Raw genomic sequence first — 23,840 nt, 5'->3', positions numbered from 1 at the left:
AGGGAGAGAATCCCAAGCAGGCTCTGCACTGTCAGCACAGAGTCTGACACAGGGCTTGAAGCCACGAACAGTGAGATCATGACCTGAGCCAAAATCAAGAGTTGGCCACCCGACTGACTGAGCCACCCAGATGCCCCTCTAGTGCCTTCAATACTAAAAAATTGTGGTAAAACACACATAAAATTTACCATCTTAACTATTTTTAAGTATATAGTTCAGTATTGTCAAGTATATTCACATTGTTGTGCGTCTCCATAACTTTCTTCCTCTTTCGAAACTAACACTACTCATTAAACAATTCACCATTCTTCCCTTTCCCAACCTCTGGAAACCATTCTTGTATGAGGTTCTGAAGGGGTTCTGTTTTTATGAGGAGACTGAATTCGGGGTACCAACAAAGTCTGCCACCACAGCCCCATTACTAAACTGTAACTCCGGGAGACTGGAGTCTATTCTATGCCCACAGCACCAGCACAGCACCCAACACACAGAAAACACTCACATTATTTAACCAGTGAATGAATCACTCTGAATTCCTGCACCTTCTGGCAGGGTGATAGGATGCATTCTTGTACTCATTAAAGTGATTGATGGTTAACATAAAAGTTGCCATCGTTACCTGGACTAATACCTTTCCAGGTCAATATGCAACATGAGCTTCTGGAAAGAACACTGCCAGCTCTTGATTACCTGACTAATGAGGGGCAGGAGAGGAACAGACTATCTCAAATTGATGCTGATTTTAGAGTACTTTATATGTATTTTTTTATGTATGAATTTGTTGTGGCAGATATCCTTACTAATTATGCTTGGTTCAGGCTAACATTGTAACATTAGTAGTCCCTGGGCACTATTTGTGGGTAGTGATTTGAAGGGAAGGAGGTGGTCCAGGTGTACGTGGGGCAATCTATTAAAAAGTAAACATCTGACACAGATGTACACAAAATGGTTAACTAAGTGGGCATATTTGAGAGTTGTTGCTATAACAATTGGTGAAACCAAAAGGAATAAGAGGTTGTGTTCATATCAAGCTTTACCATTACAAAGGGCTTTCAAAACCATGACCTCACTTTTTCTCACAACATTAACCCTTTAATACAGGCCCTGCTAGCGCCACTTTACGGGTGAGGAAATGGAGCAGCCCGAGAGACTAAGTAATATGATTGTAACCACACAATGTGTAGTCTGGACTGTCTTCTAAGCTTAGTGTTTTTTTGTTTTTTTTTTGTTTTTTTGTTTTTTTACAACACTATTGTTACACCTGAAGAACGTGGGCACACAAACTACTCACATCCTATGTCGGAAGAAGGCAGGGTATAAATTATACATATATAAAAACAATGACGTTCTGGACTAGTTTGGACAAGAATAACCCTAGTTTTCTCCCTGCAATCCCTAAAACCACTCCTAGCACTCAGTTTCTGCCTCCATCTTCAATCACATCTCTAGGTACCCTTACAGAAAAAGACAGAAAAAGAGGGAAGAACAAGGGTAAAAGTACCATGGCATTACATTTTGGGGCTGTTCCAGAAGCATCAGCATTACTACTAACGATGAAGGCAACAACCAGACTGTGAGCCCCTACTGTGCACCAGGCACTGTGTTTGAAGCCTCAAATCACCAACCCTGCTGGGTAGGCAGTACCATTCACAGTTTACAGACAGCTTTTCTGAACCTTGGTTTTGTCAAGTCACTTGCCCAAATCATGCATTTAGCAGGGATTTGAACCCTTTGCTCTCCTAAACAAACACCTCTGCAATATGATTTAAATAAGCATAAAAACAGGGGTGCCTGGGTAGTTGAGTATCCAACTCTTGATTTCAGCTCAGGTCGTGATCCCAGTGTTGTGGGATCAAACCCTGTGTTGGGCATGAAGCCTGCTTAAATTCTCCCTCTCTCCCTCTCCCCACCCCCCGCCCCCCTGCCCCTAGCACATGCTCTCTAATAAAAAATAAAAAAATAAAACATTTAAAAAATAAATAAATAAGCATAAAATCACAACAATTAGGAATTCACCACACCTAGCCTGAAGATGAACTGAAGGTTATCTTTAGACAATTTATGAAAATCCAAGTATGCTTGTTTTCTAACATATTGACACTAAAAAATGACTTTTCTTGTTTACCTTCAATTTATTTATCCCTTTCTACATAATAAAAGCAAATTAGGGAGGGATCCTCAAATCTCTTAGCCACCCCTTCTGTAAAGGAAACCATCAAAGAGTGAAATGTCATTTCTTTCAGAATGGTCTTGTGAAGATCTTCAGTACTCTTTTTTTTTTTAAATGTTGTATTTACTTTTAAGAGAGAAAGAGACAGAGGGAGAGCAGGGGAGGAGCAGAGAGGGAGGGAGACACAGAATCTAAAGCAGGCTCCAGGCTCTGAGCTGTCAGCACAGAGCCCGATGCAGAGATTGAACCCACGAACTGCGAGATCATGACCTGAGCCAAAGTCAGATGCTTAACCAACTGAGCCACCCTGGTGCCCCAGTACCTTTGCAATAGAACTTCTTCCCGTGGAATTTTGGGAATGACCTATTTTGCTACAAAGCTGGTCTCTTTTTTTTTTTTTTCCCAGACATGATCTATTTTATCATCTGGTTTTCAAAAATGACTGATCACTGTTCAATGAAGTCTGATGGGGTCCGTGAACTCCAAAACACTAAACTTCCAGTCATTCTTTAAATTTGCCTTCACAACGGTTTCTGGAAAGAGAAACTGCTGCCTAGCTCTGGCAGACACTGGAGGTGGACTCTGCCCCACTCTACCCTCTCTCTTCGCAGTCTTTTGCACTCCTAGGGGTAGCCAAGTGACCTATTTATGGCCAATGAGCTTGGGCAGACATTTGCTGAGAGGAGAGCTTCTGGGAAACTTTGGCTCACCTGATAAAATGGGACATACAACTGGCACCGCTCTTCTCCCTGCTCCTTCTAACCACCCTGAATTAAGACTCAATGGCCAGAGGCACAGTAGCCTTCTTGAAACTATTAAACATGAAGACAAAAGCAAACACAAGGTAAAGGATAATGGAGCAGAAAGAACCTGGGTCCTTCAGTGGCATTGCTGAGCAGTTGAACCCACACCAGAAGCGGTCTACATCTGGACTCCAAGCAAAGAAACCCCATTTTGGGTGAGCCTTGTAGACAGGTCTGTTACCTGCAGCTGGACACATTCCTTACTGATAGACTAGCTGTTGTCCTTTTTGGTGATCAATCTTCTCTTCCTCTTCCCTAAATCCAGCCATCCGTTTCTTTTTCTTTTCTTTTTCTTACTGTTTTGTTTATTTTTGAGAGAGAGAGAGTAAACAGGGCAGGGGCAGTGAAAGAGGGAGACACAAAATCTGAAGCAGGCTCCAGGCTCCCAGGTGTCAGCACAGAGCCTGACGTGGGGCTCGAACCCATGAGCTGTGAGATCATGACCTGAGCCGAAGTCAGACACTTAACCCACTGAACCACCCAGCATCCCTTTCTATGCTGAAGGAACTCATACAGAATGGCACCTTCTAATCAGGCACAGACTTACATAACCTAAAAGTATTTACAAACTAAAAAAAATAATATAAAGTACATACAAACTAAATTACAGGACTAAGAAAACTGCTGAGGAATATTCCTTCACCTCTTTGTCTAAGAACTTCTTAAATCTGAGATACATGTCAACTTCCATGAGAAACTTACTATTTCCTGCTTTCTTTGGCAGTGTTTTAAGGTTTGGCTTTCCAGCTGTTATGATACACCCTGTTGGTTTTAAGGACTTTTCAGTGGGTCACATTCTCATTCCATAGAGATGAAACACACACACACACGCAAGCGCGCGCACACACCCACATGCCAAAAAAAAAAAAAAAAAAAAAAAAGTCTCCCAGGACTCAATTTTATTCAAATTGACTGAAAACTTAATTTGTTCTTCACAAAGTTCTGCTTTTTAGTGATACAGGTTTTATTTTTAGAAACTACATGTGAGCCACGTCTGGGTGGCTCATTCGGTTAAGCATCCAACTCTTGATCTCAGCTCAGGTCATGATCTCACAATCAGTCATGGGACCGACCTGCATTGGGCTCTGCGTGGACAGTGCAGAGCCTGCTTGGGATTCTCAATCTCCCCCTCTCTCTCTGCCCCTCCTCCACTTGCATACGCACTCTCTCAAAATAAATAAACTTTAAAAAGTGTTTATAAAAAGATTATATACAAAGTGTATATGTAAAAATTCTTATAAATTGTGCTATTCTATGTTGACTTAGGGTATTGTTACTATTCCTAACTCCTGGTAAAATATGGAAAAAATTCTGCTGGAACAATGATGTACAGCCACTCCACTTTATAAATATATCCTCAGCACTCTTGAGATACTATTGGATCAGCAGGAATAACTGCCTTACAGAGGACTATTGTCCCTCACTGAAGTGAGGGAGATTAAGGATCTGAGGAAAAGGAAACAAGGCCTTGGCAATCTCTAAGGACCTAAGGAAAACTGCAAAGATATGTGCAGTAAAATGTTGAAAGCAGATTCTTTTCCATTTTTTTTTAAGTTTATTTATTTATTTTGAGAGCGAGTGAGTGCATGCTCAAGTAGGGGAGGAGCAGAGAGAGAGGGAGAGAATCCCAAGCAGGCTCTGTGATGACCATGCAGGGCTCAAACTCACAGTGAGATCATGACCCAAGCTGAAGTCAGATGCTTGACAAAGCCACCTAGGTGCCCCTCTTTTCCAGTTTTAATAAGTGGAACAGGCCACAGGCTGTCCCCAAGAGGTGGAGAGTAACAGTACATCTCACACAACCTGATGAAACACGTGGTCAAGCCACAGGCTCAGTATTATGCACAGAACTCCTATTTAATGAGACACTGAGAATCAACTGTGTTTGATTGTAGTCAAATAGAGTTGTAAAGGCTATTATTTTTCTTCTATGAAAAAACACTAAAGACAAAACCTCCAAATTTCACTAAGTGTTTATTGTTTGTATCTCATGCAGGTGGCTACAATAGGCATTTTCAAGCTACTCTAGCAGAGATACACATGATTTTAACGAATCCCAGCTCAATGATGCACAAAGGCATATTCTCTCCAGCCACTATTATTTTGAAATGTATGATTGACCAAACTGGACTTTAACAAAAGAAAGGCATTACAGCAAACTCCTGATGGAGGAGATCTAGTTGTTCTCTATCTATTCCCAATGCCTGGCAAGCTTGGATGCAAACTAGATGAATGGCAGGGCTCCTGGGTGTTGGCCAGTCACTACGCATTTCATAAATAGGGACTGGGGTGAGGGTACTACTCTCAATGGTTTTTATGCCATTGGAGAGAGACAGTCACAGTAAAATCCAAGTCTGAAGATAATTCAGAAGTAATTTTGACTGCATATTGAAATGTTTTGCTTTTGGCCTCTTGTTTTTTGGAGAAAATGTGTCCAATTTAGAAGAGGCTAATTTTTAAAATGTAATCATCAATGTCAATATACACTGAAAATTTTTTATTTAAAAAAATTTTTTTAACATTTATTTATTTTTTTGAGAGAAAGAGACACAGGGCATGAGTGGGAGAGGGAGACACAGAATCAGAAGCAGGTTCCAGGCTCTGAGCTATCAGCACAGAGCCTGACACCGGGCTCGAACTCATAAACAGTGAAACCATGACCTGAGCTGAAGTCGGACACTCAACCAACTGAGCCACCCAGGCACCCCTCAAAAATTTTTTAAATGTTCATACCTTTGAATCATAATTCCAATCTGATGTCTACTCTAAAGATGTAATGAAGAAACAAGACCTTTATGTCCAAACATGAGAATTTAAAGGTTATTTTTGACAGAGGAAAACTGAAATGAATTATGATTCATTCTAATGATCATATAGCATTATAAATGACATTTATAACATACTTTAAACACATGGAGGATAGTTATAAATGAAAAACAAGATGTAAAAAAACATGGATAACACTATTTAAATAATTATATATGTCTAGAAAAACACTAGAGTGAAGTACAGTAAAATATGGAATGGGTACAATAAAAAGATTAATAATGATGGTCTTTATTTTAATGAGTTCTACAAGTTTCCATGATGTTTTTCTTGAGTAACAAAAAAGATCTTAATTGAAAACAAAATTAAATTAGCTCACATTCCCAGAACACACATAAACTTCACAACAGCTGAAATTAATTAACAAGGATAAGTAAAGTCTAGAATTTAAAACCTACTGTAGTTTGTCCAAAAAGCTAGACATCTGACAATGGATCACTAACAGCAAAATAGTATCCTCGTGGTCTCAATGGGTCATTTGCATCTATTTAAAATTTTGCTTTTACACATTTGCCAGGGAACTAGGTAGAAGAGAATTTACTACATTTGGTTTTCTCAGTATTTTACCAAGGTAAAATAATCTTTAAGATTCTTTTGGATCAATATTCTATCCTTAACTCAATTCTGAGCAAACAAACATAAAATTCATTTGTCTCCCACTCCAGAATGTCACTTTGGGCAAAGTCATACTAAGTCATTTATATACTCCACATCTAGCCATAGTTACATTATTTATAAGCTCATGAAGTCTGTAATTAAATTATAATGTATTTGTAGGCTACAAATGTGAATGTACCTTTGTGCATTTTTTCCATTCCAGTAGAAATTGCATTGAAAATATACACTTCTAATTATTAAAAAAAAAAAGAGAGAGAGAAAGAGAAATGAGGGATAGGTGTATGTTCTTTGCTCCTATGCATTTTTATTGACCTTTTATTTTAATTTAGTCTAACTGCCTCTTCTGCCTTGCTACACTTCACACCACCAGACAGACCACAGCTTTGTAGGCTCCTTTGGAAAGGGGCATTATCTTTCTCATCACTGCAAATTTCCTTATTATGGCACTTAGCACACAGCATTTACAAAAAGGTACTTGACATGACTCATAGGGAATCATTACAATATTCTATTTCTAATGACAGTGATGATCCAGGTAACCTTTGCTTCCTGAGTTAAGTGATGGGTGAACCCAGATGAGCCAGGACACAGCCTAATTGCTGAGTGTACATCTAGAGAGGGAGGAGAGGGCTGGTTTGGGGTAAAGTGAAGAATTGTGCCTGCAAGCCTGGCTCTGTGTGAGGGAAAGGTCATGCAGGAGGCTCTAGCTGGGGGGAGGGCTGGAGAGAGAAATGGGAGGGACTTTCCTGCTGTCCCTATAAAAACATAGTAAAATCTATACTTCTTACTAACACCTGTAGAATGGGAATCCTGCTTGCAGATGCAGGAAGGGCAAAAAACAGAAGCCTGTCATGGGTAGAGTTGACAATAGGGATAGCATATGTATTTGTTAAATTGGATGCAGAGTCCAACAATTATCTACTAAGTACCTGCTCTGTGCCCAGCAGTTGATCCTTATTATTCATGGATTCCGTATTTGTGAAGCCACCTACTCACTAACATTTGTAACCCCCAAATCATTCTTGTATGTGCAGACTGGCAAAAAACAAAACAAAACAAAACAAAATCTGAGGTCCCAAACTGCTTTGTTTCTACTTTCATACTGTAAACAAGTATCCCCTTCACAGACTTTTTTTTTTTTTTAATATATTTTTGTGTTTTATGTTGGTGACCTCGCTGTTTAAAATAGTGCCTGAGTTGATCAGTTGGTTGAGTATCTGACTCTTGGTTTCAGCTCAGGGCATGATCTCATGGTTTGTGAGTTAGAGCCCTGCACTGGGCTCTCTGCTGACGGCATGGAGCCTGCTTGGGATTCTGTCTCTCTCTCTACCACTCCCTGTCTCAAAAATAAACAAACATTTAAAATGGTCCCCAGGTATAGTGTTAAAGTGCTGTCTAGTGTTCTAAGCAAAAAGGGTTATGTGTCTTACAGAGAAAAATGTGTGTTAGATAAGCTTCATTCAGGCAGGAGTTACAGGTTGTTGGCCGTGAGTTCAATGTGAACGAATCAATATATATTGAGGTGTCTATAAGCAGAAACATAAAGCAAAGCTATGTACTGATTGGTTAACAAAAATGTGATCAGGAACTTAACTGTGTTGCCCCTAAGAGCAATGGTTCAGTACTTAGTACACTAATTCAGCATTTGTAGGACTTTGTAAGAACTACCATTAATAATGAGAATGAACTGAATTTGTGACTCCCTCTATTGCTATTTAACGGAAGGGGAAAGAAGACGAGAAGTAAGCTTTATTAAGGGCCAACTGTGGGCCAAACACTGTGCTAAACATTAACTCATGTAACTCTCATAACCAATTTGTGAGGCAGGTAATATCTTCATTTTACAGATGAGAATACTGATGATCAGAAAGGTTAAGTAAATTTCCCAAGGTCACACAGCCAGTGGTAGAACAGTATTCCCTAATAATGCCTGGGAGATGATTGGGGGAGATGATAAAATTGAACTGAACATTTGTTTTCAGTCTCAGAGTTTTTGTAACAGTAGGACATAAGTATAAGGGGCAATTTTGGAAGATGACAATGAGGAAGAGTTCAGCCAAGTGACCAAAGATTCTCCTCTAGGTTGGGGGACCTAGAAGCTGGACAGTCACCTCTCCCTGTTAGAGATTCTGAGGGGGGTGAGAGAGGGATGGGCTTCCCCCAGTGTAAAGGTTCTCCTTCCCCACAGGGCACATTATAATCTACTTTTATTCTTTCATTTACACAATAAGTATGTACTGAATACCTACTATCTTATCCCAAGGACTGTTTAGACACTAGAGTTTCAACAGTGAACAAACAGATAAAAAGCACCAGGCTCATGGAACTTATGTTCCAGTGACAATTTTTTCTTTCTTTTTTTTTTTTATTTTGAGAGAGAGGAGGAGGGGGAGGGGCAGGAAAAGAGGGAGAGAGAAGCCCAAGGAGGTCCTGAACTGTCAGCATGGAACCCGACGTAGGGCTTGAACTCACAAACTGTGAGATCATGACCTGAGCTGAAATCAAGAGTCTGACGCTTAACCAACTGGGCCACGCGGGCACCCCTAGTGACAGAATTAAAAGATTGAGTCGTGTGGCTTTAGATTACTATTTTTCTTAAAGTACTGTGGTACTCCAATTTTTATTAATACCAACAAATACTGACAGTTGTAGAAATATTTCCATTCTGTCTGACTCAGATAACAGCACTGAAATGGCCAAGAAGATAAGCAGCAGCCAAACCACCATGCTGCTTGCGCTATCCTGAGTGTTCATGCTTTCTAGGGCTTCCATTTCCCACAGTGAACTAGATATTCTGAAAAGTTGTCCTGCTGCGAAACATTACATGCTGGATAAGTGCAGGAAAAATTGGCTCATCATTATTATAATTATCCTAATGAAATGGTGCACACCCAGTCACTTGAAGTCTTTTTAGAACAATGCTTCTGAACCTGGCCTGGACATTAAATCATCTGGGAGCTTTTAAAAGGCCTGCTGCCCAGGTTACACGCAAACCAATTAAATAAGAATCTTGGAGTAGAAGTCAGGCATCAGAATTTTATAAAACTCCCCAGGAGATTATGATGTTCTGCCAAGGTCAAGAATCACCGCTTTAGAATGGGATAGAGCACACGATGTACGTGGAGAGTTGGTGGTCCCAGTGTTTTGTCAACTTTACTCACAATTGCTGAAGCTGGTAGATCTGAAAAGTTATCCAGCGTCTTAAATTTCCTCTCCATACCCTCATCTTCTGCTCTCCACCCTATGCTGGGAGGTGGATAGCATCACTTTTCAGGTAGACGCAAAGAACCAACCTAAGTGGGTACCTTCCTGAGTCTAAGTATTCCCGTTTATAGTTGTTTTGATTTTTTTTAAACTAGTTCCTGCTGAGGTACATGTAAAAGCCAAAGAAGAGACACAAATTCCACAAGTCTCCAAAGTCAAGGATAATACCCAATATGTACCTAATAAATATTAATCATACTCTCCCTCTGCCAATCTCAGTGATTTTGGTTCATATTCTTTTTTGTAGCCAATTATCTCCGGGTTTTTTGGTTTTTATATGAACCAAACAACAAAACACAAAAACATTTTCGATGTATGCAGGGAAGAAACAGACCAATCATTACTTAAGTGTCCTTTGAATCTAAAATGTCCTCTATACTTGAAAGGTGCTCTTAGGAGAAAAAAAAAGGGTGTGACATGAAAGATGGAAATACTCCATGTTGTAAAGCAAAGTGAACCCTCTGGCCAGCACCCTGGGTGGTTACTTGCATTTGACTCTGGGGTCTCAGAGATGGAGCATGGCTCTCTGCCCTGTAATCCTTGAAGAACAATAACAAGAGCTACATGAAAGTTTCCAGGGATGTGGTTATAAGAACGTTACCCTGACATTTTGCTTGCAGAGTTCTAAACACAGGTTTCAGATCTAACTTGGAGATACACAGGGCGGTATTACATTTGGATTGGTCAAGTAAGACATAATGCATCACAGTCAAGGTGCTTATAAACTAACTCGTACCAGGGCTTATAATGCTAGGAACAACAAAAACTGAAATGAAACAGCATTTAATGAGACTTTTCTATGTGCCAGGTACCGAAGCTTTTCGTGTATTACCTCACTTAAGCTCCCAACAACCCTAAGTGGCAGACATTATTATTACACCAGTTTTGCAAGAAAGAAAACTATGAATCAAGGAGGTTTGGGTCACACAAGTAGTTAAGTGGCAAAGGGGGATTTGACTCATGTGGTCTGATTCCCAAGTTCACATCCTTAACCATTCTGCTGTATTTCCTCACTTGTATCAAATTTTGGCTGCTGGGTGACCAGAAATCATAAGAGTTGAAGACAACTGGTAGGGTCAGGCCTGGGATCGGCCTTGGAGACCTATCAAGCCCATGGTTATGGGGTTATGGCTGTCTCCCCTTCCTCCTGGACTGGGCCAGAGAGGGGCTCTACTGGGTTTGGACTGATACATGGAATAAGTGAGGATCCTAAAGTACCTGAAAAAACTTCAACCTAAAGCAGCATCAAGAAAAGAAGGGACAACCGTCTCCTGGATAACACTGACCTTTCAGAGGTAGCATGCCAACGTTTGGCTTATTTGCTATCTATGGGAGAATGCCACATGTGGTTCCTAAGTCTGGGGATGGAATTGGGGAGGCACACTGAGCAGTGTTCACCGTGTATCAAGTTGCTGGCCAAGCTCTGTAACTAACAAAGGGCTGGGACTGGAGAGAAAACCTCATTTCTTTGTGCTCAGGCAGGAGAAAGGGGCAGCATGCAATGATAGGCCAGGGAGGGAGGTGGGGGGAGAGAGGGGGGAGGGGGAGGAGAGAGAGAGAAGAGGGGGAGGAAGAGGGAGAGAGGGAGAAAGAGAAAAGAAAGACGCCTCCAAGGAGGCAGGAGTGAGGGAGGGGCTGCTCACTTTCCCATATCACAACCAGGTCCAAAAGGCCTGCCCCTGCCCCAACAGTTCTCTTCTAGTGAACCAAAGCCTTGGTGGGGCACAAAGAGCTGAGCTGCATCAGCCTCTCCCGCCTGCTCCGCAGCGCTGATCTGAGGCACACCTGTGCACAGTGGGGCCTCTGGCTCCGAAGCTCTGGCCCATCAAAACTTGGCAGCTTCTTGCTCTCCGCCCCAGCCTACCCTCTCCAGCTGGGCTGGGCATCTCTAATAAGCAGCCTCTCTGCATGGATCGCCTCGCCTCACCTCACCTCCTGTAACTCAGAGCGGCGCTGCTGCCTAAGCATTTCAAGCTCAGTCACATGCTCTACGGCTTCCTGGGGGGGGGGAAATTCCTTCGGAAGCCAGGGTTGCCGCGTAATTGCTGCAGCTGCTGCTGAAATCCACTTTCGGATTTCTGTTCCCGGAGCAGAAAGTTCTGAAAGCGCCCGTGGAGAAGGAGCAGGCTTTGCATCCCTGCAGGCTCAGGCTACCCAGACAAATTCCTAAAGCCTCATTTCTGTGTGGTCTCTTTCAAAACCTTCTGAATGTTCCCGGAGATCTATTTCTTGATAAATTTTTTTCTCCCTTGCTTGGGGTCAGGCCAGAAGAGAGAACAGATGTCAGATCTAAAGCTTTCCCAATTCAACCACTTGACCACTGGCCAGCTAATCTGCCATGATGTAAATGAAATGTCTTTGAGCCTTTCTTGCTGGGGGGGTGGGGTGGGGAGACAAGCCTCCAAAAAAGCTGGAGACGTCCCTGTTTCAAGAAAAACAACATGAAAGAACAGGGTGATTGAAGTCAGCTGCATTTCTGCCTGTTAGAATATTAAAGTGCTCTTTTTTCCTCTCAGAAAGTCAAAATGGATTATGCCGGAGTTCTCAAACCCCCACAAGGATTTTCCTTCTCTTGCACGTGATCACCTGACAAAAAATATGCTTCAGTCTGTAAGGGGAGTAATCCCACAACGAATCCCAGCTCAGATGTGCAGTAAATATTATTATCCCAGCTGAGAAAACTGATGCCAGAGTGGTGCCGGGGTGGGTGTGTGCAGGGCTCAGTCAGCACTCAGAACTAAAATTTCAGGTGAAGGGGAACACTGGAGTGTGTTGACAGTTATCTTAACTGTCTTTTCTCCTTCCTCACCTTATTCGGACTTACCAGAAAGCCTGGCAGATGATCAAACACCATAGAAACAAACGTTATGCTCCCAGAGGTCCTGCTTGGGAAAATATTCATGCTAGCTGCTCCCAGCACACCAGCCCTTCAAAAGCCTCTTGGCTGCAATTGAAGAGACTTTCCAATCTGGCCCTGGAAGGACTGCCACTAGACTGAGCTATCTGTACGCAGCGCTCCTTCGATACATTCTTTTAAGAAATATCATTCTGCGCTGCATGTAATAGGACATTTATTATAAGGTGAACCACAAAAAGCCAAGTAAACTAAGACATTAACTTTGTTATCATAAAGAATTTCTATTTTATGCTAAAAGAAAGAGCTCTTTTAGAGCTATTTATACAGGGATGTATCATATATCCCCGATCAATTCATCAAAAAGAAACTGTAAGATAAATGTATTAAGGTATTCTACAATGCACTATGTAGAGTTCTTGCTCCCAAAGAATTTACAGTCTAGTCAATAAGGACTCTTTACATTTGGTGCTGCACACTTTATAGTGATTTCATATCTGTTTTATACTCTGACATTCACAATAATCCTGTGAAGGAGTACACCAAACTGTGCCTTCATTTATTAAATGCATTACCCTGAAGTTTTGAAGGTGTTGCTTTTTCATAGTAAACTCTATTTTGAACATGTTGGCTTGTCCTCTTGGTGTAAGTAAGTAACATCATACCACAGGAATGGGGCACTGTCTACACTGGGTTACTAGGTTTGTTTTATCTGGTCTGAACCTACCTACCTACTTTCCTTCCTTCCTTTCTCTCTCTCTCTCTTTTTTTTTTTTTTTTCTTCGAGAGAGGGCATAAGTAAGCAAGGGGCAGAGAAACAGAGAAGCAGTGCTCGAGCTCACAAACAATGAGATCATGACCTGAACTGAAGTCAGATGCTTAATGGACTGTGCCACCCAGGCGCCCTCATCTGAACCTTTCTTTTCAGACACAAAAATGCTCTGCAACCTCAACGTGCTTTTGGACGCAGTCCATTTCTGGTTGGTTCCTCTCTCTGGTAACCCACTGCTTGGTGGAGGCATTGAGAGAGGTGGGGCTATTGCTCAATCTAGCTTTTTCTTTTTTGATTTTGGGGGCTTCAAGCCCAGTGCTGAGCCCAATGTGGGGGTTGAACTCACCACCCTGAGATCAAGGCCTGAGCTGAGGGATGCTTAACAGACTGAGCTGTCCAGGCACCCCTCCAGCTGTTTCTAATAACCTCACCTAGCTTTCTTTTGTAGAACAGTAAAGTCGATTCAACAAATTAGCTTTTTCTAAGGCACCAGATCATTTTGCCACTAATCCAACTTGAGAAAAAAAGAGTTCAATTATTTAACTCATCAATTTTAAGTAAAAATAAATAAATGAACACTTTCCCCCTCCCCCACATGTTATCAACCCTGGCTTTCTTCTACAGACCTCTTCACTTTCTTGTATAGGCTTTGTGGGGGTAGTGGGGTGCTGGTCTTAACAGACCTGCAAAACCCACCCAGAACAGCCTTGGGAAAGCTTTCCTTAGCTATTTCTAGTCCCTCCCACCCACCCTCCTAAAGAGTAAAGGTCTCCCTGCGAAATCTTTAAAATTGCCTAATATAAGCTAACATTCATTTACACACACGTCTTCTTCCATCTCAAATCTTTCTAACAGTGCTGCCCTGGATCTAAATTACAAAAAAAGGTTACATTCATATGGTCCCTAGCTTAAAAGTTCTTTTGACGATAGTTCAGGGTTCCTTTTTAGTAAAGCTGCCAAAAACAAGATGTAGTCTTACAATTAAAAACACAGATGAGGTGAGATCATTTGTGGGGTAGCTTGAGGTATAAAGGAAGCACTATAATCTTATCCACTGTGGGCAGGAATTTAGAGTGAAGGAAGGCTGGCCAGCCTTGGACTCCATCCAGGAGAGTTTTGTTGCTAAACTACCCAAAGAGAGCCTTATAAGGCAGTCTCTTGTAGAAGGCAAGTCTGCAGTAAACCGGAGAGCAGGCTCGTGGGGAAGGATGGAAATCCTATTTAGCGGTGTCAATAAATGCCTGATCAGCTCAATCATTCCATCTCACAGGCCCAGGGTATAAAAGATTTTTAAAGTTATAACAACCTCTTCTACATGTTTCCTCTCCTCACTGAGGTGATCTCTCAGCTCCCCAAAGAGAATCTTTGAAACTGAATTCTCCAGACTCCCATGTGAGCATGTTATGGTATTCAACAGTTTTTACCAGCAAGTTATTCCTACTGTGTATTCTAAATGTGCCTCATGGCTACTTAATTCCAGGCCTTTTAATTCCATCTCCTGAGGAACTGTAGAACAGTAGGTCAGGCACCTTCCACTTAATAACTAATTCCCAACCATGAAGAAACATTAACTTGTTCTTTGGATTATTTTCCTCCAAAAGAATCTTAAGTCCTTTAAGACCTCTTTGGCAAGGCTGCCTATTTTCTTTTCTAAAGCTTCTTCACGTTTTCAAATCCTTACTAAAATGCAATGATTAAAACCAGGTAAACTAAAAATGAACCAGTGATTCACTTAACTTTCTAGAAGTTTCTGTGCTTAAGAAGGACAAATGAGGCCAGAAAAAGTTTTAAAGCATTTCTGTTGGTCTGGGGTGGACTTTTTGGGAGGTGACATTTTCTGTTTCTGATCTGAAAGCAGACGGAGGAATGGGAATTGTGGGCGAGAGAGGAAGAGCTTCCTGAAATGAGCAAGTGGGTTATATAATTTGGGAGCAGGGCTAGCTAATGAGCAGAGGATGTGTGGGTACTTTGTAAGGAGTCATTTATAACAAAAAAGCGCAGTACAATGGGCTTGTCTCTGCCAAGCAACACACAGCTTGCCATGGCAGGTTAAGAGCCCGGATTTGACAATGCTTCTAAGATCTGAGAAACGTAAGGTCTTGTGAAGAAGTCTAGGCAGCTTTTGCTGGGATTATTGTAACGGCCTCCTAATGGTAGTCTCTGACTGCAGTCTTGCCCCTCTTCCAATCCCATTCTAAGGGTGGCCAACACAGATTTTTAAAAAGCATAAATCCAATGTTATCACCGAATAGGTCCCTCAGCTCTGGTGATCACCTCTAAACTTCAATGCATCTAAACTTCTCCATCCTTGGGGTCAAGTGTTCAGCAGTCACCTCTGCTCTCCTGTGAGGCAGCCCTATGGAACCATGTGCTATTCCTTCTGCTGCTAATGCTCTTCTCTCCATTCTAAGTCCGTTCCAACCCCCATGCTAGCTCTTCTCCAGCCAATTCCTTTACATCCCCATCTCAGGACCTTACTCTTCCAGGAAGTCATTCCTGGCCCTTTTTCTACAAGTTTGGGTTAAGGATCCCCCTCATCTGGGCTCTGTGGCCATCTTTATGGTATAACTGTTAGCTTACAAAGCACTGCATGGACTTCCGTTCCCCCCATCCCTGGAGATAAACCAGACCATTAGTAATCTCATTTAAGTTTCAAATCCCTATTCCAACTTTCAGTAAAGTTCTACAATTCTGGTACCAGTGGCAATGTGTTTTTTTTCATGCCACCAAGCAATTCTTTGATAGCAGCTGTGCATCCTACTGTTCAACTCTTTTCTGACACTATCTACCTAGAGATAGTGTTAGATCACACAGCTCGGTCCCACAAGACTGCACTCCCACTTCAGATGCCTATCCCAAGTCCAGTTGGTCACCTGTGCTTCTGACTGGCCATAAACTGGGTTCCAACGACTCCCTCTCCTTGGTTCAATGGATTGCTAGAATGCTCACAGAATTCAGAGAAACACTTTACTTACAAAATTACCAGTTTATTATAAAAGGATGTAACTCAGGAACAGCCAGACAGGAGAGATATATAGGGCAAGGTATGGAGACAGGGGTATAGAGTTCCCATGCCCTCTCCAGGAGGGCCATTCTTCCAGCATTTCCACATGTACACCAGCACGGAAGTTCTCTGAACCCATCCTTTTGGGTATTTGTGGAGGATTTGTTACATAAGCATGCCTTAATGATTTGATGACAATCATTGGTGATCTCCAGCCCCTCTTCCCTTCCAGGGGGTGAAGAGTAGGCCTGAAAGTTCCAACCCTTTAGTCATGTGGTTGGTTCAACTGGCAACCAGCCCCCAACCACAGTCCCAAAGTAACTCATTAACATACAAAAGACACCCCACCACTCTCCATACCTCAGAAATTCCAAGGGTTTTAGGAGCTTTGCTGCAGAAACTGGCAGGAAGATCACATATATATTTATTATTATAAATCACAATATCACAAGTTCATAACTCATTGAAGGACAGTAACAGAACATGGACATTTGAATGATAGGTTATCAAAATAAAATGAGCCTAAAATGAGCTTCTCAAAGAACAAATGTTTAAAGTCCATCAAATAGAACTAATGTTAAGAGTTCAGGATAAGAGAGGAAGAGGAGTCAAACGTCAGATGTATTCCCGGGCCTAGACTTCAGAAAGGCAGAATATACAAGAAGAAAAGAGAACAGACAAGCAGGAGAGTCCACAGCCTGCATTTCCAAACAGGAAGGCCCTTTCTTACGTGGATTTCTTTGTTTAATCAACAAATATTTATAAAGCGTCCAATAGCCAGCTACTGTGTTTATAAATAATTATAAGACAGCGTCCCTCTTTTAGGATGCTGCTATGAGGAAAACAGACATCCAAAGAGCCCTTTGGTGGGGGTGGGGGGGGCACCTGGGTAGCTCAGTTGGTTAAGTGTCCGACTTCGGCTCGGGTCATGATCTCATGGCTCATGAGTTTGAGCCCCATATTGGGCTCTGCTGACAGCTCAGACAGAGCCTGAAGCCTGCTTTGGATTCTGTATCTCCCTCTTTCTCTCTGCCCTTCCCCTGCTTGTGCTCTCTATCTCTCAAAAATGAATAAACATTAAAAAAAAAAAATTAAAACAAAAAAAGTCTCTTTGGTTTGTTCCCCCCCGCCTTTTTTCCCTTCCCATATATTCATCTATTTCACAACACTGAACCTTAACAACAACTCTGAGATAGGTATGATTATAATCCTTGTATTAAGGGTGAGGAAACCCAGGCCCAAAGAGGTCAAATAATTTGCTTAAGGATCAGTAAGTGACAGTTACAATTCACACCCAGGGAGTTTGGTTCTAGAGCTCAGCGTCTTAACTATTCTGCTAGAATGCCTCTTGCTTATATACACACAGCATGTGTGCAATAAATATTGTTGAAAAAGGACTGGAAGCCTACAGAGAACTGAAGGACATCATTTAGGGGGTAGAGGGTAGGTGGAGCCAGGGGAGTCAAGGAGCTTCCTGGAGAAAGGGACAGGCCCTGATCTTGAAGGCCTAATGTTCAAAGGGCGGAAAGACAAGTGAGGGCAAGGGGGTGACTGTGAACAACAGCAAATAGCAACACTTACTGCAGCTGGACCATGACTGGGTTGGAGGGAAGAGGCCAAAAGAATACAGTTACGGTAAAGAGCCTCATTCGTCCTGATAGGTGGTTTGAATTTAGTTCTAGAAATGCTAAACACAGAGACTCTTAAAGAATTCTGGGGCACCTGGGTGGCTCAGTCATTAAGCATCTGACTTCAGCTCAGGTCATGATCTGATGGTTCATGAGTTCGTGTCCCACACTGGGTGAGTCCGCTTCTCTCTCTCTCTCTCTCTCTCTCTCTCTCTGCCTCTTGCTCACTTGCGCCCTCTCTCTCAAAAAATATAATAAAAAAACAATGAATTCTGATTCCACAATTAAAAACTGTGAGGGAGAAGAAGAGGAGAGGGGACCCAAAGGGACCAACGTGGTTGAAACGGAATTGCCAAGAAGCTCAGATTTAAGGACCAGGGACAAAAGGTGTTAATCAAGAATTGGAATAAAGGAGCACCATGTTCTCTTCAACCATGAGATTTTAATACATATATCTCAGCAACTCTATATTAACTTTTTATTTTTTTTAAGTTTATTTATTTTGAGAGAGGGAGAGAGAGAGAGAGAGCACATGCACGAGTCGGGGAGAGGCAGAGAAAGAGACAGAGAGAGAGGGAGAGAGAATCCCAAGCAGGCTCCACACTGTCAGTGCAGAGCCTGTCATGGGGCTCGAACTCACGAACCTCAAGATCATGACCTGAGCTGAAATCAAGAGTCGGACGCTTAGCCAACTGAGCCACCCAGGTGCTCCTATATTAACCCTTTATTAAACTGCATTGTCACATCCTCTCTTCCAGTTACTCATGACTTCAGGGACTTCAATAATGACACTAAATGCATGATGGCAGTTCCAACCTTTGAGATTATCTTTCAGACATACTTTCAAAAAGGTGGCTTTGCCTCTTATCACAGGTACAGAAACAAGCAGACTAAGATCTTTTCCCCAGACAGTGGGTAAGTGGTAATCTCAGAAAAGAAGAGGATGATTGGGAGTGTCTCCAGCCCCCCAAGGAAGGCACACAGGGAGGGGAGACTGCAACCTGTGTGGATACATTAATTAGCGGGACCAGATCTGTTCTGTGCATCCCCAGCTGTAGAACATCTAGCACAGTGCTGACACCAGCTATCTGCTCAATAAATGTTGGTTAGTGAGATCAGCAGGAATGTCCCCTTCCTCTCAACACTTGAGGAAGCATAACTTGAAATTCCTCTCAGGGTAGAAATGGCTGGAGGAACCTAGAAAACACATTTCCTATTCTTTGCAAAGCCCCAGTACTAAATGGCACAGAAATAAATGGCACTGTCAGATTTGCCTCTGTAGCTGTCAAAACACATCCACATCAGGAGAAATATATTAGGAGATACGGTTTTAGTCCCATTTGTCTCTGCTGTAGACAAGCACACTGGTAGACCTCACATTCTTTTCTGCTTTCTCTGACATTCTCCTACAAATGGTCCCAGGCACCACACCCCCATCTCTAGATTCAGACTGGGAAGAAAAGGCTAATTTTGTCAAGGTTTCCAGTTTTGGACGCTATTTCACTTAACATCTTCCTAAACAAAAAGAAAAACCAGGTCCACATCTTCAAGGGATTTGCAGTCTGGAAAGATGCTGGGGAACGGGGTGTACATGGTAATGAGGTGATAGGATTAGTTCTCTACAACTATCACTCTCAAGATTTTATAATCCCACTGTGCGTTTAGAGACACAAATAGCAAGAGAGAAAAAGGGATAAAACTAGCTACGGGCTAGAATTGACAACAATGCTTAAACAATCCCCAAGCTAACCTTTGGCTGTGATAAGCAAGTCCCAATGATCTGGAAAGACTGTGGGGAAAAATTCCCCTTAGAATGTTTATAAGAAAATCTCAGTATTTGGAAGGAGTTTTTAAACGATGCACATTTCTCTTTTCAAGATATGACTGATAAATGAGATCCAAAAAAAAAATGACTGTTTCTGTTGGAAAAGTATATGAATTATTTTGGGTTGTGATTTTCCAAGTTCAAGGTGATGATGGTAATATAAATAGTCCACAGTAAGTTACATGATTTAAAGCTTTCAATAGTGAACTCTGAAATGAGTGACATACGACCTATCAGAGTATGGGCTTCTGGGAAAAACTCTAAAAAAAGAACTATTTGGAAAGTGTGGAGAAAGTCTGAGCTGTGCTTAAAGAAGCAACTGCTTCTGTCATTTCAGGAGAACTGCCTCCCTCCCTTTTGCTGTGTTGGCTGGGGCTAGGAGAGGGACTGCCAAGGTTGGATCTCTCTAACATTTCCCTATGGAAAATGTTATTTCAGACAGAGTTAAAAATCTCCGAGGTTTTTTTCCCCTTACAAGTCCGGGCTCTTATTTATTTTCCCCTTTCATTTATGGCAAGTTTGGATCTGTCTGGAATAAAATAAATGATCAAACATAACCTCAAAGGCATTCCTGCCGAACAGTGCATCCTGGGGACGAATTACACACAAAAAAGGGACAAGAAAGAAAAACAAAATGGTCATAAGGTTCACAGTATAAACTACATCATAAAAACATTCTTCAAAGACTTTGCACTTTTTGCCCACAAATAATTAGCTAGTTAGATTATTGTTTGAGAATCTTTAATTTCCAGTAAGTGAATTACTTTCTCTAACATTAAGAGACCATGAAATCCAATTTTTAAAATTCTTACAATTTAGCCAGTTAAACGTGGGACAAATAACTTCTCTGACAGTCCTTTACTTTGTATTTCAGCGTCAAACTCTTCCCCCTTCACTCTTGATTTCACTTCTATATCCACACAAGCCAAGAAAGAAGGACGAGAAAATGACATCTCTGGGTTTCCAAAAGAATGGGGGCAGCTTTTGCTTATCGACTTGCCAGCTGTCAGTACGAGCTGGGTCGCGGGAGTCTTGTGGTGCCAGAAAAACTTTTCTATATATACACTCGCCCCGCAAAACCTCACTTCTTGGCGCACGCAACAAGCTTCCAAAATAAAACCGAGAGAGAGAGAGAGAGAGAGAGAGAGAGAGAGAGAGAGAGAGAGAGAAGAGGGGGCGTTGCCTATGCCTCCTAGTCTCTCAGAGGCGCGCCCAAATCCTCCCCTCGGATCCGTCTCCCGGATGCCCAGGGAAGTATCCTGGGGCACAACGGCCGAGTACGCCCCGCCGGGTCTGACCCGCGAGGGGGCGCGCGGCCGACGGGGCAGGGTTGGAAGGGAAAGCGCTCGTGCCCACCTTGCTCGCAGGTGCCCTTGCTGACCTGGGTGATAGCCTTCTCCCCGCGGCTCTCGGCCCTCAGGCTGGCGGCGCGCAGCTGGCACCCGCTGGAGTAGGTGATGCCGTCGCTACCGCACACCGGGTAGCGGCTCTTGCACACGCACACGCCGCTCACCCCCGGGCCGCCGGCTGCTGCCCCGGCTTTACCCTTCCGCCTCTTGCGGCTCTTCACGCACTCCATGCCCGGCGCGCAGTGCCCCCTGCCGGCGCCGCCGCCCCCGCACGGCTCGCCCTCGCCGCGGGCGCACACCGGGCAGCAGCCACAGGCGTCGCGGGTCTCGCCCAGAGGGCAGCCCCGCGGGGGCAGGGGCGGGCAGGCGGCCGGCTCGCAGGGGCCGCAGACGTCCGAAGAGGAGGAAGAGGAGAGGGGCAGGAGCAGGAGCAGCAGCCCGGTCGCGCTGAGGAGCAGGGCGCGCAGCGGCGGCCACTCCATGGCTGGGCGCGGAGGCGGCGGGAGCGCGAGTAAGCCTGATCCCGCAGGCTGACGTTTTAAACCCCGCGCCCCGCCCGGCCGGGCCGCGGGAGCCACACCCCAGGGCGGCGAGAGCGCGGCCGCCCCGCCCGCGCCGCGCCTCCCGGGACCGCCGGGCTCCAGCGCGCCCCTGCCGGCGGGGCGGGGCAGGGCATCCGCGCGGGCCTGGGATGCTGGGTCTCCAGTGCTTCCCGCCCCTTAGCCCAGTGCACCGTTCCCCAGTCCCTCGAGGTCGCCGGCAAGGACGGCGGCTCCCTCAGCTTCTGGTTCCTCGCCCAGTTATACTTCTTAACTACAACAACTTTGCGATTACCCTGTGTTTAATCTATTAAATTCTCCATGGGCCTGGGAGACCTGAGTCCTAAATTACTCTGAAGTTTGGAAAGCTTTTTAAAGAACAAAACGCCACAGGGTGAGGGGGCGCCTGGATGGGTCAGGAGGTTGTACATCTGGCTGGGTTTTGGCTCAGGTCATGATCTGCTGGTCCTTGGGAACCAGCCCTGCATTGAGCATGGAGCCTGCCTGGGATTCTCTCTCTCCCTCTCTTTCTCTCTCTCTCTCTCTCTCTCTCTCTGCTCCTCCCCCACACCGACTCAAAATAAATAAACATTAAAACAAACAAACAAACAAACAAACAAAAAACTCCACATGGGGATTTGTGTCCCTGTTGGCCACAGGCCCGGTGTGGCCTTGGGTGCCAGGCTAAGAGGACAAATCATTGCCAACCACTCCTCTTTTGGGAACCTCATTAATTGACTCCTCCTCCAGTGCTTTTCTATGCCAAATCAAGTTTCAAGTGTGAGTACTGAATCCACGAGAGAGCTGTTTCACCGTTTCATTGTCGTAGGTTCCTACTAAATTGTGTTGGAGCTCCATCAAACTTCTCCAGAGAACAGGACACAGCTGGGTGTGCCACTGAGGCACCTGAAGAAATGGTAAACCCATGAAGTTTTTGATACTAAACACCTGACATTTCCTCCTCAGCCTTTCTGTAAAATGCTCTGCAAACTTAACCTTAAAGCCTCTTTTTCCAAGAGTATGCCCTTCAAATCCCTCCTATCCATTTAAATTCTTTACATTTTTATTGAACATACAACATTGCAATGTGCATGATTCTGCATGTCCTTTTAGTTCTCTTTTTTCTTAGCATAAATTCAAGGATTTGTAGGATTGCTAACTCAAAGTGTGTGATTCATGATGCCACCAGCAATATATGGCTGTCATTCTCACCAGCCTTACTAGCATTATTGTAAACTTTTTTGGAAATTAAATAATCATAAAATTTACTTGGGGAATAAAAAAAACAAGCACCTTTCAATCCAGAAAACCTAGCACTGCTTTTTGGCCTCTCCTTAGAAATATTCTGGAAAAGTGGCACTTTTTTTTTTTTTTTTTAAGGTCATATGTTGACATGACCATTAGTTTTTTTTTTTTCTTTTTTTTTCTTTTCTTTTTTTTTTTTTGAGAGGGAGAGACAGAGAGAGAGAGACAGCGTAAGCAGGGGAGTAGCAAAGAGAGAGGGAGACACAGAATCCGAAGCGGGCTTTAGGCTCTGAGCTGTCAGCACAGGGCCCGACTTGGGGCTTGAACTCATGGACAGCGAGATCATGACCTGAGCCAAAGCTGGATGCTTAACCGACTGAGCCACTCAGGCACCCTGACATGACCGTTGTTTATAAAAGGATGAAAAGCGGGGCGCCTGGGTGGCGCAGTCGGTTAAGCGTCCGACTTCAGCCAGGTCACGATCTCGCGGTCCGTGAGTTTGAGCCCCGCGTCAGGCTCTGGGCTGATGGCTCAGAGCCTGGAGCCTGCTTCTGATTCTGTGTCTCCCTCTCTCTCTGCCCCTCCCCCGTTCATGCTCTGTCTCTCTCTGTCCCAAAAATAAATAAAAAAAAATTAAAAAAAAAAAAAAACTAAAAGGATGAAAAGCCTTTGGAGCAGAGTTTTCCTAAATATTCTTGCCTTTGTCCCACTATAAGAGATATAGTTTACATGACCCAGTGTAAGTCCCAAATTGAAACAAATGTGGAGTGAGCTCTGATATTTCCTGCTATGTTGCAACATTATGAACTCACTGGTAAAGGTCCACTAAGTTGATGATGACCCACTATAACTATCTATCATAGATTTAGGTTGCCTAGAAGCGGACCCTGAGAACAAGGATTCCAGTGCATATAGTTTACCTGAGAGGCCACATGAGGAACAC

The 23,840-nt window shown here is 43.3% G+C and overlaps 1 protein-coding gene across 1 annotated transcript in view; it reads right to left on the bottom strand.

The window, feature by feature from the left end:
- Positions 1-21,620, bottom strand: part of IGFBP7 (insulin like growth factor binding protein 7) — a 73,534-nt gene extending 51,914 nt beyond the window's left edge. Inside the window, exon 1 of the mRNA XM_030313803.1 lies at positions 21,121-21,620. Coding sequence (XP_030169663.1) covers positions 21,121-21,595 — 475 coding nt within the window. The 5' untranslated portion in view covers positions 21,596-21,620. The remainder of the gene's footprint in view (positions 1-21,120) is intronic.
- Between the last annotated feature and the right edge of the window lie 2,220 nt (positions 21,621-23,840).

Source organism: Lynx canadensis, chromosome B1 (assembly GCF_007474595.2).
Source record: "Lynx canadensis isolate LIC74 chromosome B1, mLynCan4.pri.v2, whole genome shotgun sequence".
Classification (NCBI taxonomy): Eukaryota; Metazoa; Chordata; class Mammalia; order Carnivora; family Felidae; genus Lynx; species Lynx canadensis.
Note: the sequence above shows the minus strand (reverse complement) of the source record. Positions and strands in the feature narration are given on the sequence as shown.